This window comes from Rousettus aegyptiacus, unplaced genomic scaffold (genome assembly GCF_014176215.1).
Source record: "Rousettus aegyptiacus isolate mRouAeg1 unplaced genomic scaffold, mRouAeg1.p scaffold_m13_p_7, whole genome shotgun sequence".
In the NCBI taxonomy this organism is placed as follows: Eukaryota; Metazoa; Chordata; class Mammalia; order Chiroptera; family Pteropodidae; genus Rousettus; species Rousettus aegyptiacus.
In genome coordinates this window covers 67,798,651-67,813,415 of record NW_023416310.1, presented here as the reverse complement: position 1 = coordinate 67,813,415, position 14,765 = coordinate 67,798,651, and the positions used below count along the sequence as shown (strand labels likewise).

Genomic DNA, 14,765 nt, shown 5'->3' with positions numbered 1-14,765 from the left:
CTGACAGCACTTGAGCTGGAACTCTGCTGCCTCCTCTTGCTGGGCAGATTGCCGAGGCCAGTGGAGACCCGCCTTCTTGGTTGATCATCTGCTTCTGGCCTGGCGTAGTCTGTCCTCAAGGGCTGAGTGTTTACAGAGCTGGCTCCCAGAAATGGGGCCAAGGTAGGGAGGTGCGCTGGTCAGGCCATGGCCCAGCCGGGACCACCGCCCAAACAAGCCCTCGTCCTAGGAGAAAGGGGGTCTGTCTTGTGGATGGCTGAGCTGGAAACAAAAGGGATCAGAAGGTGGAGGCTTGATACACAGAGCTAAGCAAGTGTAAGGGAGAACATGGGAGCTAGTGTCCTCCTCCACCCAGCCCAGCCCCATCCAGGGCTCCGTAGCTGGGAGGGTTCAACTGGGGTGAGGCTGCCTGCTGCCTGAGGGCTGCTTCTGGGGGTGAGAACTGCAGAGTAGCCCCTGTGCTTGCACAGCTGTGAGCCCCAAGCAGGCATCACTGTTTTGGAAATTATCCCAGCCTCGCAAGGCCTGAGCAAAGTGGCATACTGTGGTTTTGGTGAGCCTCCAGGTTGAGCCTGTCTTCCCTAGAACCTTCCCTCTCTCTCCCTACTGCCTCCTCTCCCCTCTGAAGGGATCAGACAGGAGCGGAGGCCTGACTTCCAGCCCTCAGCCCAGCTGCTCTTGTGGGCTGTCTGAGCCCGTGGTGAGCAGGTGTCTGCAGATGAGTCAGGGAGAGGAAGCCAGGTGTTCCGGGCAGGGCTGGGCTTGAGCAGGGAGCCAGACTGGGGGGCTCGGCCCTTACCCTTTTGGCCACTCTGCACCTGCTACATCTGAAGAGACAGTGCCTCTGAACTCCCCTGAGTCTGCTCCTTCGTTCTGCATCACCTCCCCTCCCCAGGGCTGCATGTAGCCTCAAGGGGCCAGGGGCTTGGAGCCTGTCTGCCTGCCCGTCCACAAGTTCACTGAATGGCCCTCTCTGCGGCTTGGCTGAGGCTACCCAAATAAGGCACCAGGGCTGGGCGGGAAGGAGTGCTCACTGCAGACACCTGGACTTAGGCAGGCCACGGTTGGAGGTGGGGACACTGGCCCATTTGTTGAGAGAGGGTGAACAATTTAAATGGAGGCAGGGGAGCTAGCAGGTTAAGTGACACATCAAGCCAATACAGGGTGTGGACCTTGTGGGGAATCCCTCTTCCCACAGAACAACTGTAGAAGGACGTATTTGAGGCAATCAAAGAAAAGTGAGCATGTTAGGTCATATTAGGAATTAATTCTTGGTAATTTTGTGGGCAAGAGAATGGTATTGTTGATTATGTTTGGGGGGAAAATTCTCTTTATGGGTGAAATGATACGATGTTTGGATTTGCTTTAAAAGTCTCTAGAAGGAATATGGGGGTGTGTGAGGAAGGGGTGATAAAACAGGCAGGTGGTGTGAGGATGACATCGGGGACTCATACACAGCCTCTCATCTTCCCCAGGCGGTTAACTCCCACAGGAGCAAGTTAAACGTGAAGAGGGACATGGGAGCGTGGGCCAGCAGGCATGGGCAGCCCTCAGTGGGAATGGGGCCTTGCCGGTGGCAGAGGAGACCCCCTCTGCTGCCCTTGGTTCCTCTAAACCGCGAGTGTCTGCTTATTGCAGGCAAGTGGATCCAGCCTCCACCCATGCAGCTCTTCCGAGTTCACCTCTTTCAGGAAGGGCTTTGCCCTGTGTGCCTGTGTGACCTCCTCCTGGGAACAAGGTGTGTGCTTGTCTGCATTTTACAGACAGGGCACTCAGCTCCCAAGTGACAGGTAGATCCAGGTCCTGGAAGTCCATACTCTAACCTAGCACTGCCAGCTCAGGCAACCAGGTCCAGAGTCCCTGAGGGGCCCCGGGCACCCTGCTGCCACCTTCCGAGAGTGACAGCCTCCCTTCTTCTCCCCAGCTGTTAGTGCTCAGTCGGCTGCTGAGCTTCATGAGGCTGTCATCCCTCAGTCAATACCTGGGCTCTGAGACCTCATCGCCCTGCCAGGAGCAACAGCCAAAGGCCAGCACCGAGACAGACCGTGAGGTGAGCACCCAGCACCTACCCACCTCCCCCCGGGAGCGGAAAGGCAAGGCTGTTCACTGCTCTTCCCCCTGTGGGCCCTGCGGAGACAGAGACCAGCAAGCTGCCCCTCTGGTGAGGACGTGCTCCAGGTCTGGGCTCAGCCTGTGATAGTGCCCTCACCGGGGCCCTGTGGGGCGCTGTGTGCACAGGTGTCGGCCGCTCTTCTGCCCAGCCCACATTGGGTTCTGCTACATCCTGTGTAACCTGGCACGGCTTTGTCGGCCATGGGTGCCCCCGCTGTTAGTCTTACCACACCATCTGGAGAGGATATAAGGAGCAGAAATGCTGGCGAAGGGAGTGGAGTGGGAATAAGACGAGGATATTGGCCCCACGTGAGAGGCACCCTGTTCTCCAGGGGCAGAGCTGAGTCCAAGCTCTGTGTGGCTGCCAATGAGCCTGAGTCCTTGGTCTCCCTGTTCTTCCTCACTGACTTTCCCAAAAGCCATGCTTTAGCAAGAGTCGGGGCAGCGAGGAACCCCTAGCTGGCAGCAGTGGTGTTCGGAATGGTGCAGCATGAGGCCCTTGGGGTGGACATCAAGCAGGGTGGGTGTGTGGGCCTCAGATGTGGACTCACAAGCCTGGCTCCCTGGGGAGCGGGGCAGATCTTGAACACCCCACCCCTGGGGACCAGTATGAGGAACACAGATAGCCATCTTCCTAATTGGGTAAGATGCTCATTCCAAAAGCTCACTCTGGTTCAGAAGTCAAGCCTTTGGGCATCCTGCAAATCAGATAAATAAATTAATTAACGTTAACACAAATGGATCAGTAAGAAGATATGAGAACTCCCAGGTGTGTGTTCTCTTCTGGAACGTGTAGGGGAGGTTGTCTCTCAGCTGAGCCAGATGTTAGTGCACTTACGAAGCTGTTGCCTCCTGGGAGCGTGTGAGTGTCCCCGTGTCCTGTCCTGTGCCAGTGATTTCCTGGGGAACTGAAGCTGTTATGGAGGCTGAGTTGGGCATCCAGGGGTGAGTGGTCTGTCTGAGCAGGGCACTGGGAGGCAGGTCTCAGGCCTGGGCTGGGGGAAGGAAAAACGAGGGAGGACGAAGAGGAGTGGTGAGAGAGAAAGGGGGTGCTGTGTCCGGTCTGGCCACATGAGGAGTATGACCTCCAGGCACCTAAGGGCCACTCTGTGACCTCACCTAGTGGACTGACAGTATCCTTTATTTCAAGGACTGTTCTCATGCATGTAAAGGAGGTTGTGAAGCATCCCCTGGTCAGCTGTCAAATTGGAAATGACCTATTTGGTCTGGTGACATGGCGGTATCCCCAAGAAGTGTAGGGCACACTGGCCGGGACAGTGGGAAAGGCACTGAGGCTCTCAGATGCCTTTGCTGCAGCTCCAGCCCACCTGGGGTTGATCCTGTCCTGAGAGGGAGGTGGCCCAGAGCAGAGGAGGGAAGGAGAGCTGGAGAGGCTGTGCACAGAAACGTGGCGTGTTCTGTCCCCCAGGGCTGGGCTCTATTCCAACCGGGCAGGACCAGGTGGGGCAGGTGATGGCTTCCTCAGCCCAGCCCCACTCCCACCTGCGCCTGGCTGACTCCTCCTGAGGCCCCAGCACCGTTCATCTTCAAAGATGGTCAGGCTATTCACCAACCAAAAGGGATGGTGGCGTCATCCGCCCTGTTTTACAGGGAGTGGTGGTCTGGGCGCTGAGTCTTTCATCCCCAAGCTCAAAGGCTTTGCCTGCTTTCTCCTCGGGGTGCAGTGGGGACACCAAGGCCAGAGCGAGGCTGGCCCCAGGAGGCCTGGAGGAAATGGGGACAGCCCTTTCCCAGCCTTTGGGCCCCATCCCCCAGGCCCTGCTGGCTGCTGTCTAGGAGATTTCCTGCTCTGTGGGTCGCAGCCCTCCTCCAGCCCTGCAGATAAACACCTCTGCCAGGCCCCACTTCCCGGCCTTCCTACGTCCCCTCTTCTCTGCAGGGCCTATGAGCACCCAGCCTTCCCCTAAGGCTGGGAGAGCTGCTTTCTGCTGCCCACAGAATGCCTTTTTCTTCTCACTGATCCCGTGGCTTTGTTGTTGTCCCTTATCGAGTCCCCAGCTGGACTGTGGGCACAGCCAGTATCTCTCAGCATCGCATGATGTTTGGCAGTAGTGAGTGCTTGAATGAAAATACAATTTTAATTCAAATGAGTGTTGCAACTTTAACACCTCTCCTTCTCTGAACTCTTCTTACCCCGCCCCCCATTCTGGCTGTCCTGTCCTCCTCCTGGTGACCTCCACCCTCTGCAGGCCCTCTGACCAGCCTCTGCAAGTTGGCACCCTGGCCCCTGTCATGAGGGTTGTGAGGGTTTTTGTAGCCTGGGCTTCTCTTGTGAGGCACTTGACTTCAGAAACATCACCTGCTCCTGAAAGAACCAATCACAGCACATTGTGTATGTTTATAAGCCAGTGAGGTTCTGCCTGGGAAGGCTCACCACCAAGTAGCAAAAGAGACAGCCTGCTCCTAAAGCAGCTCCATGGGGTGGGCATGGGGTGGGGGCCCCAGGCAAGTCCTGTGCTGGCTGTTTGTCCTGGCTGGGTCAGAGCCACCTAGTATCCTAGATCACCATTGCGCTCGTGGAATGTGGGAACCCCGCTTCTTAATGGGGTAACTAGAATACTTGCAGCAATTTCAAGTGCTTTTGAATAAAAAAATGGTTGCCTAGACCCTTGCTGGTATGTGGGTCAGATATTTCAAATAGAAAACAATGAAAGCCCAATAAACTCAACTTGACTTTGTTACCTCCCCCTCACCTGCGTAAAGAGACACAGATAGGAAATCCTGCTTCAGGAAGGGAGGCTTAGCACATGTGAGTGAAGTGTGACGCACAAGGAGAGTCCGAACAGAAACCTGTGCCCTAGATTCCCCTCTGTGTACCACTGTTTCTGGGTCCCTGGCAAAAATTTATTTAGTAAACATTTGCTTTTTCTCATCCACCTGTGAATTGTCTACCTCCCCTTCCTGAGTCCAAAATGACGTATATACCTCTGTTTGCCTCAGTGTCTTTGTAATTTTCATGCTTATATGAATCCCCCATATGCAAGTATTAAGGTCTGATTTTCTCCCCTTACTCTGCTTTCTGTTTTTTGAATTATTCAAACAAAATGTTAAGTGGAAGGAGAAAGTTTCCTGTTCCTGACAGTGGCTATAAGTGGTCCTATGCTTGCCCAGTTTGAGAGGGGTGGTCCCAGAGGCTGCCAGACAAAGGTCAGAGTGATGCTTGGGACCTGAAAGCTAGAAGAGGTCTCCGTGCAGGAGTGTGCTTTGAAAGTTGGCCACCAGACACTCCGCTCCAGCCCAAGGGACCAGTTCTGCCAGAGACAGGGCCTTCCCGGCCTTCTCGGCAGACTCTCCTTTAGGCCCCATGCAGACAAACATCTGTGTGTGACGACTCGATTTGCTACTACTGTCTCCTCAAAGCCACCAACTCAGCCTCCCCACCCAGAACCAGGGCTTCCTGGGGCTTTCTGGGTTTGCTGCTGTTGTTGTTGTTTACTCCCGCATACCATTGTCCATGTAAGAAACATCCAAATCTAGAGAGAATTTTTTATGGTTTATTTGAGCCAAACTGACAACAATCGCTGGGAGGCAGAATCTCAGCAGGTGGAGAAAACGCTCTGGAGAATGACAGTTTGGCAGCTTATTTTATACATTTGAATCAAAAGAGGAACTGTCAGGAAGATTACATGACATCCACTGGTGGTAGATTAAAAGGGTGGGAAAAAGCAAAGTGGGGAGAATCTCTGGGATTGGATAAAAAGCAAGATGGAGAGACACACAGTTCTTTTGCACTGGTGGGTACAGGGTAGTGAATAGTTAACATTTATGGCACAGAGAGATGATATGCATGGGACAAGATAACAGTAAAGGGTTCTGTGGCCTCTGCTTTGGTGCCTGAGCTTGTGCCCCGAGGGGTCTGGAAGAAAAAAATTACACTGACATTTCAAAGGTATGTGATCACAGATGCAAAATGACAAAAGACAGGCTCACTTAAAGTAAAGATTGACCTTTGTCAAGGAAGCTACTACAGACCTAGGACGTGACTACTCCCCATGACCTGCGTTTAGTTAGGGATTTGTGTGTTCAGGCCACCCTGTTGTTACTTTCTGCTTCTGAGTTTGTAGGGCCACGCAGGCCTCCCCTGCGCTTGTCACGTTCAGTGTGTGGCCCTTTTTTCACCTATAGTGTGCTTGGCCAGGTTTTGTTCAGTTGTGCTCTGGCCGAACTGAGTCTTGGCCTGCTCTCTCTCAGTGAGGCGGGTGACACCCTGGCCTTGCTGAACCTCTGACATCTCCCATACCTCCCTGCTGCATCTGGCTGTTGCCTCCCTTGGCTTTCTGAGTGCTACCAGGAAGGAGTTTCTGGTGCCGTCTTTCCCCTAGGGATATGGAAGGTATGCAGAACCAGAATCTTTGTGGTGGGGTAGGAGTTTTCGCCAGTTTGGTTACATTTGGGAACTTTGAGGAAGTTGGCTGTCTCACACTGTGTGAAAGAAACGAAAGGCCACAGAGCAGAAGTCCAGAGCTGCACGGAGGCCCCAGGAGCCGGCCCCTGTCTTCTGGTAACCTCCTGGGCTTGTCCGCCTCCCAGCCTGATGATGTCCTCGTGGGACAGACAGCCTGGGGCCCACCGAGAGTTCTGCACAGGTGACGGTTCTTATACCCCAAGAGCCAGCTGCAAGAGCCAGCAAAGCCCGGTGACCGTGGGTGGCTCCCGTTAGCTTCCTCACCACACACACAGCCTGCGGGCCGCCCTGTGCTTGGGGACAGCCTTCTAGGGAGAAGTGCTTGTGTAAAGTGATTGTTGGGGGTGGCCACGCTCTGGGCAAATGCCACAATGCCAGAGTCCCTTGAGTACATATACTCTTGGGGTCTTCACATGGCCTCTGCAGATGGCATGGGTCCGTTTCACACCTATGTCTGTGTGCGTGCGTCTGGGTGCACATTGTGTGCCTCTCCTGTATATCTTTGTGGTTTGCCCTGTAGTAATAGAGCTGACAAACAAGTTTAACCGCTTTTGCTCCTACTGCCTGTCCCTGTGTCAGGTGACCCTGCCGAGAGCACTTTAAGTGGGTTGTAAGTAGCTGTGGGAGAGGGCGGGAGGTGCACAGCCCCTGGCAGCTCTTGACTGCCCCTGGACTCTCCCACTGGCCTTCAAAACCAGCAAAGGGACGGGTGCTCCCTGGGGGTTGGCTTGAGCACAGGCCTGGGTCCCGTGTCACACAGAAGGGCTCATGAGAGCCTCTGCCTCTCCCCACACTCTCTGTCTTCTAACCTACAAGTGCCGTCCTTACTTTCCTGCTCCTCACCATGCACCTTAGGGAGAGCCATGCCCCCTTAGGGCTGGCAACCCTGTCAGGCTAAGGTTGGGCGGCTAAGGAGCAAACTGACCGTTTTGAGGAATGGAAGCTGGATACTCAGAACTTGTGAGTCCCTTGCCTGGCTGGTCGGTGGTGGCTCTTATTTCCTCCGCAGCAAGGAATGTCAGACACCTTTTGAAATCAGCCTCAAAAAGTTAAACTCTGGGAAGCTGACCCTAAGGGGATATGGCATGCTAGCCACTCTTCACACCCGCCTAGGTGGCTGCTGAGCCTCTCCAGAATGGGTCCTTCTGAGCGTCTGAAGCCACAGGGGGCCCAGGCCCAGGCAACTTTGCCTGGGTCCCAGGGATTCTGACTTCTGTGCAAGTGTATGAGCAGGGCTAGAAGTGACAGAGCAGCTGCAGAGGGCACTGGGCTTCTTCAGGCATTTCACGTTCAAGCCCAGCTGCCCTCTGCCCGCCTACTTCAGGCCCCGGCATCCATCCCCTGGGCCCAGTCCTTGCCCCATGCAATGGCTCCTCTGTTTCTGACCTGACACCCTACCTCAGCCTCTTCGTCCTGCAAGTCCTCCTGGATGGCTCTGTGCCTGTCTTCCTTCTGTTCCCACTCAGAAAAAAGCACATCACATCATGTGCAAATGCAGCCATCCAAGGCCTCATCAGCTGACTACTTCATCTGCATGCTTCCCCCCTGAGAAGCATACCCACCACTTGATGCAGGCCCTGGTGTCCTTCCCAGAAACCCCCATTCTCAGGTTCTTGGCTTCACCCCTGTCTTTGGCAGCGCCTGGCCTGTCCCTTGTGTCCTGGATTCCATAGTATTAACAATCTGTCCACTCGACCTGTGGCTCATCCACACTTTGCTTCACAAGCAGCATCACCCTGCCCTGGGCCTGAGATGGTGGGTGGAGAAGCAGTGCCTCCTGAGTGCTGCAGCTAAGCAGCTTGGGCTCACTCTGCCACCATCTGAAGGCCACCAGGCAGGTGTGTGAGGCTCCTCACTCGCTGTCCTAAGTCTGCAGGAGCAGTTGCCAGCAGGCCACGGCTTTCTTACCAGCTCTCCGTTCACTTCTCTTTGTCTTTGCTGGGACTCTGTAATGACAGAAATGCAAGTACACATCCTGAAAGGTCCTGGGTCAGCCCCCTTAGCAGAGCTGGCCGTGACAGAACACTGTCGTGAAGCCTCTAGCTCTGCACCACCCCACCCCTGGCACACTTCCAGGCAGGCTTTCCCTGTTGATTCTGGACACTCCAGGCTTACTTCCTTCCCTCCATAACCCCAGCCAGGGGAAAGAAAGAGCTTCTATCCCAGGTTCCTAACCAGAGTCTCAGAGTGGCGTCTCAGTGGCCTGGTGTGGGTCACGTCTTCGTCTCTACCAGTCACATAGGCAGGTGTTCAGGGATCGGCCAGCCTGGGCCATGTGTCTCCCCTGGATTCAGCACTGAAACCACCACCATGGAGCAATTTGGCTTAGGTATAGGGAACAGGAAACTGGGACACTGACAAAGGAAGGGACTCCTGAAAACCTTAGATGTCCATGGCATCCTCCTGGCCTTCAGCATGGGCAGTGGCTCCGTGCTCTGTTATCCCTGAGAAGTGTAAGGAGGGCAGTGCTTCCTAGGGTCAGGCTACTGGAGATCACTCAGTGAGAGGAGAAGAAAGAGAAGGGAAGAAGCATTGCTTCTGAGGAAGCTGCTGCACTGTGAGGCCTTCCCTGCCCCTGGCAGGTGCCTATGCTATGCCCTGGAGGGTCTCAGTGGCTTCTCTAGCACAGCACCCAGTCATAGGCTTACAAATGTGTGCGTGGAGAGCCCTGTTTCTTTTAGGCAGCTAGCAGAGCTGGGTTTCTGGTCTATATCCCCCTGAGGTCAGGGTCTCTAGTCCCAGCTGGAGAAGCAAGAAGAGCCAGCCAACCTGGCCTGTCATCTCCCGCACCCTACAGGGGCCAATAGGAAGCCGGAAAGGAAGGGTAGGCTGGGTGGGAGTGCTCTGGCAAGGGTTTTCCTGCAGCCCCTCAGCCTTACCACCAGCAGACAGCAATGGTCAGCCTTCCTGTAGCAGAACCACAGGAATAGAAGCCCTCAGCCTTCCTGCTTTTGTCCTGACTCCCTCTCTCTGCCACCCACACTGTGCCATGGCCTCTATTTCCTCTCCATCCTCAGTACCAAGAGCAGGGCCCAGAGCTGCTCAGGGCCCCACCCCAAGGTCGAGATAGAACCTAAGTGAATCTCTCCATCTCCTAAGTGTGGACAGAGTACCTGGTCTCTGCGCTCACTTTCCCTGGGCCACTGGAAGTACAGTGAGGGACATGGGAATGTGGGTGCAAGCTGCACTGGCCTCCCAAATTCCAGCGACTTTGGCAGAGACTCTTTGCCCCAGTGGGGCTTTCAGAGCAATTTTCCATGCATGCCCATTCACAGCATTGAGCTGGAAGTCCATTCCTGTCCACACGCTGCAAGCCTGTCTCCCATCGGCCTCAAGTGGCCTCATCTCTGCTCCCTGTTTGGGCCCCCACCCACCCCCGTTCCAAACAGGCACTTTCATTTACAGAGTTGAGTGTCCAGCCTCTCAAGCCCCAGGGTGTCTGGCAGGCCCTGCCTGTGACGTCTGCTCTCTGGCCTTTCTGCCCTGTGCCTTCAGGGACCCTGGGCTAGGAAGAGGTGGTGTGTCAGTCAACATCTCTTCTCATTTCCTTGTGATCAATCATATGTCTTCGTCATTTCCTTCTCACTAGGACTTAAGACCGATGACCTGTCCTGATCAGAGTCACTTCCAAACTCAGGTTTCCTTTGGGCACAGCCCCCTCCTTGCCGCTTTTGTAATGGCCCACGCCAAGGTCAGGGGTGTGACCTTGGAGCAGGAGCAGCATAGACAAGGGGAGCATGCCATGCAGTTGGCTTATGGGGCAGAAGAGAGAGCATCCTAGAGATGATTGCAGGTGCCACACTCCAGCTCAGGTCCAGAGGGAGATCACCCTGAAAAGGGCATCCCCTCTCATCTTGTTTCTGTGGACATACCAGCCAGACGAGCTATGGCGCTCTTATGGCTGAGGCTCTTGGCCTGGGGCCTGCAAGCTGCCCTGCCTCAGGGTTACTCACTACTAATTGTAGTTATTTGCCAGCCTGAGGTGGAGAACCTAGACCATGCCCTGGGGGCTTGGGCTCTGGCGCCCTCCCAGGGAACAGGCTCATCTTCACCCTGTCCAGCCTCTAGCAGGCCCTTGGGACCTTGCTGGGGTTTATTTTCTCTGAAGGGGGATCTCTCTCTCTCACACACATACATACTGTGAGCCCCCTGGCTCAGAGCACTGTGAAGTGGGGTTATTAGTTTAAACTTAATTTTTAAAAAGTGGAAGAAAAGAAAAATAATTTGGGGGACGCAGCTCTAGCCATGGGCTTGAAGGTCCTGAGGTAGACGAGTGCGGTGTCAGTGACAGCAGCAGGATTCTTCTCCTGGGGGTCGACCCTCAGGCTGGGCTGGACCTCCAGGTCTTCTGGGCTGGCCTGAGAGAGCAAGCCAGCCAGACTGCGGCTCAGCACAGGTCCCCCAGGGCAGCCACCAGCCAGAGCCAGGAAGCGAGGAGAAGCAAAGCAGGAGGAGGCTCTTCTAGGGTCTGGTGTCCCAGGCAGGAAGCCTGACACCATTAGGCATCCAGGGCCCACACTGCGGGTGTGGGCCCCTGGGCCCCCCAGCCTAGCCGGGAGACAGCATCTTGTAGGTCCATCTTGGTCCTTCCCAGCAGGTGCTCCTGGGTCAGCCTTCATTCTCTCCCCACCCCCATAGCAGCTGCCCCAGAGCCTGGCTGGCACTGCTGCCATGGGGACCTCCTGCCAGTGGCAAGATTGGCCATCCCCACAGTCCTGGCCGCCTCTAGGGGATGGGCTGGGGTGAAGACTTGCCTGGTTAGGTATGTCTGGATCCCAGATCCCAACCCAAGGTGGGAGAAAACAGAATGTTCTGGGAAGAGTGAGTAGCCTCCTAGGAGATCCTCTCCATCCTACTTCCTGTCCTTTTTTAGTGTAAATACTTCCCCCAACCCCGCATAGCCTGCCCTCTTGGCATTGCTGGAGGGGAATTTTGTAAAGGACCAGGGTCCTGGGAAATGGCAAACTTTTTCTCTGTCATCTTGTGACGAAAGTGCTGCAAAGGGACACTTAGCTGTGGTTCCTGGGGCTGAAACTGGCTGGACTAGAACAAGAAGACACCGATCCCCCTCCCCCCATCCGTGACAAGCCCAGCAGGCTATCTCCTATCTCTCACTCTGTCATCCTTCCCCAGGGCATGGACAGGGCCCTTTAAGGAAGGAGGCATCCTGCACAGAACTTCTCAGAAAAGTCTGCCTGCCAAACTCTGGGAGAGACCCAGAAAACAGAAGCTAGAAGCCGCAGGCCTTGCTGGCAACAGCAGCAAGAGACGATCCAGTCTTGACAGCATGGGGTTCAGGCATGTCCCATTCCATCCCCTCAGATTCTGCCTCTCCCCAAGTCGTTGGCTGAGGTTTCCCAGGCTCTAGGGCCCATGGGGCCTTCCCAACTTCTATTCGCACCCAGCAGGGAAGGCTCTGGGTAGCCTGAGATAGCGAGGGCCCATTTTTCAGGCAAAGTTCTGAAGACTGGACAAGTGTAGTACTCTGCCCTCTCAATGAGTGCCTCTGTACTGTTCTTGAACCCTGAAGCCACACTGACACCCCACCAAACCACACATGCCTTTAAGGACTAGGAAGGGGCCTCAGGCTTACTAAAAGGCTACCTGGCACTACCAGCTGTTCAGGAAATGGGAACAGGCAAGGGGGCTAGGGCATCAGCAGCACCCCCAGTGCACCTCTGCCCAGTCTCCCTTTCCTGCATCTTGGAAGGGAAGACAGTCCCAAGTCCATGGTGCCAGCTATGACAAGAGCGGGCTTGCCAAGTTCAGGAACTGGTCACAGCATGACCAGAGCAGGAAACGCCTCTCACACCTGGCTATTTTCTTTGTGTCCTACCCGGAAGGGGTGGCTCTCGCCTACCCCTGCTGGCTCTCTGGGGCTAGCCTCTGGTCCCCCGGCCTCCTGTCAGAAAGGCACTAAGGCTGAGCCAACTCCCAGCCACACAGCCCGGTGTCTGCTGATGCCTGTTTCTCTAACCGGCACAAAAATGGGTCTGGGGCAGAAGTCTGGGAGCATGGGGGTTCAGAAGAGGCCATGAGTGCACTCAGTACAACTGCCTGCCCCTTTGGGAGGCCGTACCCTCTCTTACCTTCCCCTAACGCTGAGACAGCAGTCTCGGGTGGTGAGGGGAGGACGTGGTCTGGGCGCTTCCTAAACACATAATGAAGACTTTTTTCTAAAAGCACTGCTGCACAGACTGCTGTTTATCGGCATCCCAGTGTTTGAGTCTGCCTGCCTGTGTATCAGCCCAAAGAAATGCATGAGCAGGAGTTTGTAGTATAGAAAGAAAAATAATTTAATATCACATTGGCTGATCTGGAGACAGGAGTTTGTGCTGAAGACCTGGCTTCTGATGGTGGATCGGCTACAGATTCTAAGGAGCAAGATCTCAAGACACCGAGGGTTGGGGGTGGGGGGACAGGTCGTGCTGGAAGCTGATTGTTTGGAGGTAATGTCAGAATAATGAATCACTTCTTCAGGTCTGGGGGACAGTTCTGAGGTCTTTTCTGGCATCCCTCTATCTGGTGTCATGGGACAGTAGCCTGGGGGGTCATTCTACCACAAGGCTCGGGAGCAGAGACATAACTTAGGTCAAGATGTTATCTGTAGCCTGCCAGAGGTCTGGACTGTGTGACCATGAGTCAGGTCCAGGCCGCTGTCCTTTGCTGCTTCGGGTGCTGGCCATCAGGGGAAAGAACAGGGCTCTGAGGGGCAGAGAGAGGGAGTGTAATTTCCAGAGCTAGGATTTAAAGCTGAACTGAATCAAAGTCATAAAGACCCTTGGTTTCAGGACCTTATCCCTTTAAGTGGGGTCAGAGTCCTCCTCCATGGGCCTCCCCCTCCCTAAATCCCTACTCCAGGGACCGCCCTGGAATGTGGTGGATAAAAGCACCAGGCCCTCTTCCAGGTAGTAGGAGGGTTTTGTCCCTGCTTTAGAAATCGGCTTATAAAATGTGGTTAACGGAGCTTTTCTTCAGAACTGCCCTTTCCTTCTTGCTGTTATCACCCCACGTCCTCTTTCCAAAAACACGTTCAGTATAGTTTTCCTGGGATTGTCCCTCCAGATTTAGTCCTGGAAATCAGACTAACAACAAGATTGTGAAACCTGCCTGCAAGGGTGGTGTTTTTCTTTCAATCAGACCCTAGGCCCTGCCCCACCCCCTCCTAGGAAGATTAATTTTGCAAGGGAAGGAGGGGGCAGGGTGACTGGGGCCCCTCGGACCAATTCCAGGTGGCTGGAGGTCCCTGTTAGCCCCAGGCTTGGTGCATAGTACAGGGGTCTCTGAAGTGCAGAGACACCCACCTGCGGGCTGTGGAAAAAGCCACTGCCCAGACCTGGGACTGTTTACAAGTGAAAGGGCTGAGAGCTGCCCCTTTCCCTCCCTCTCCGCCCCACCCCCTCCCAGGCTTTCACACCTATCCCCTGCAGACAGGCCCCTTTCCTAGCCACCCACCAACTATCACCCTGAGATGTTTTCTTTGGCATCTCCTGCAACCTCTCACCCTCAGATCACTCAGTGCCATCTCACAGAGGCCTCTGTCCCCAGGGCTCTGCTGCTTTTCAAGGTCACTTCCCTCTCCCTTGCCCCGCACCCACCCCAAACCCAACTGAGACTCAGTCAATTCTAATTGGTATTGTCTTATTTAAAATTAATTTTTTAAAAAAACTTTTATTGTATTCTGATTGAGTAAAGCATACACATTGTAGACAATCTTAAAAAGAAAAAAAAAAAGATTATCCTGTAATCCTTTTTCTCAAAGCTGCACTGTTACTCCTGGTGTAGTTTATTTCAACCCATTCTGTTCCCACTACCCAGACGCCCAAGTCTGTCCCCCACAACCCAGGCTCCCTGCTCAAAAGCCTGGGGCAGCCACCACTGCCCACTTTTCAGACCCCTGTTTCCAGCCCTCTCCTTTGGGTGCCCCTTCCCACTCCACCCAGGCAGCCACCAGCATGCCCTACATCAGCCCCGGGTCTGTCTGTTGCTGTAATCTCAGCGCTGCTCCGCCCCCACAAGGCCAACCTCACCTCAAATCCTACTGTTCTCTAAAAGCTTGATTTAGCTTAGTTCTTCCTTGAACCTTCTGAGCTGCACATCATGCCCACCCCCCAGAAAACTTGGACCCTGGAGAAGCTGAGATTCAGGATTTGTTGACCACATGATGGCTGTCCTCAAGTATCTCTCTCCCTCTAATGTCTGAGTGTTTGTGGCTGTGTTTTAGTCA

At 54.6% G+C, this 14,765-nt stretch overlaps 1 protein-coding gene across 4 annotated transcripts in view; it reads left to right on the top strand.

Moving 5' to 3' along the window:
- FAM178B (family with sequence similarity 178 member B) overlaps window positions 1-14,765 on the top strand; it is an 83,920-nt gene that overhangs the window by 65,831 nt on the left and 3,324 nt on the right. For all 4 annotated transcript variants that reach the window (XM_016142979.2, XM_016142977.2, XM_016142980.2 and 1 more), the window contains one exon: window positions 1,925-2,050. In XM_016142979.2, the coding sequence (XP_015998465.2) occupies window positions 1,925-2,050 (126 nt within the window). The remainder of the gene's footprint in view (window positions 1-1,924; window positions 2,051-14,765) is intronic.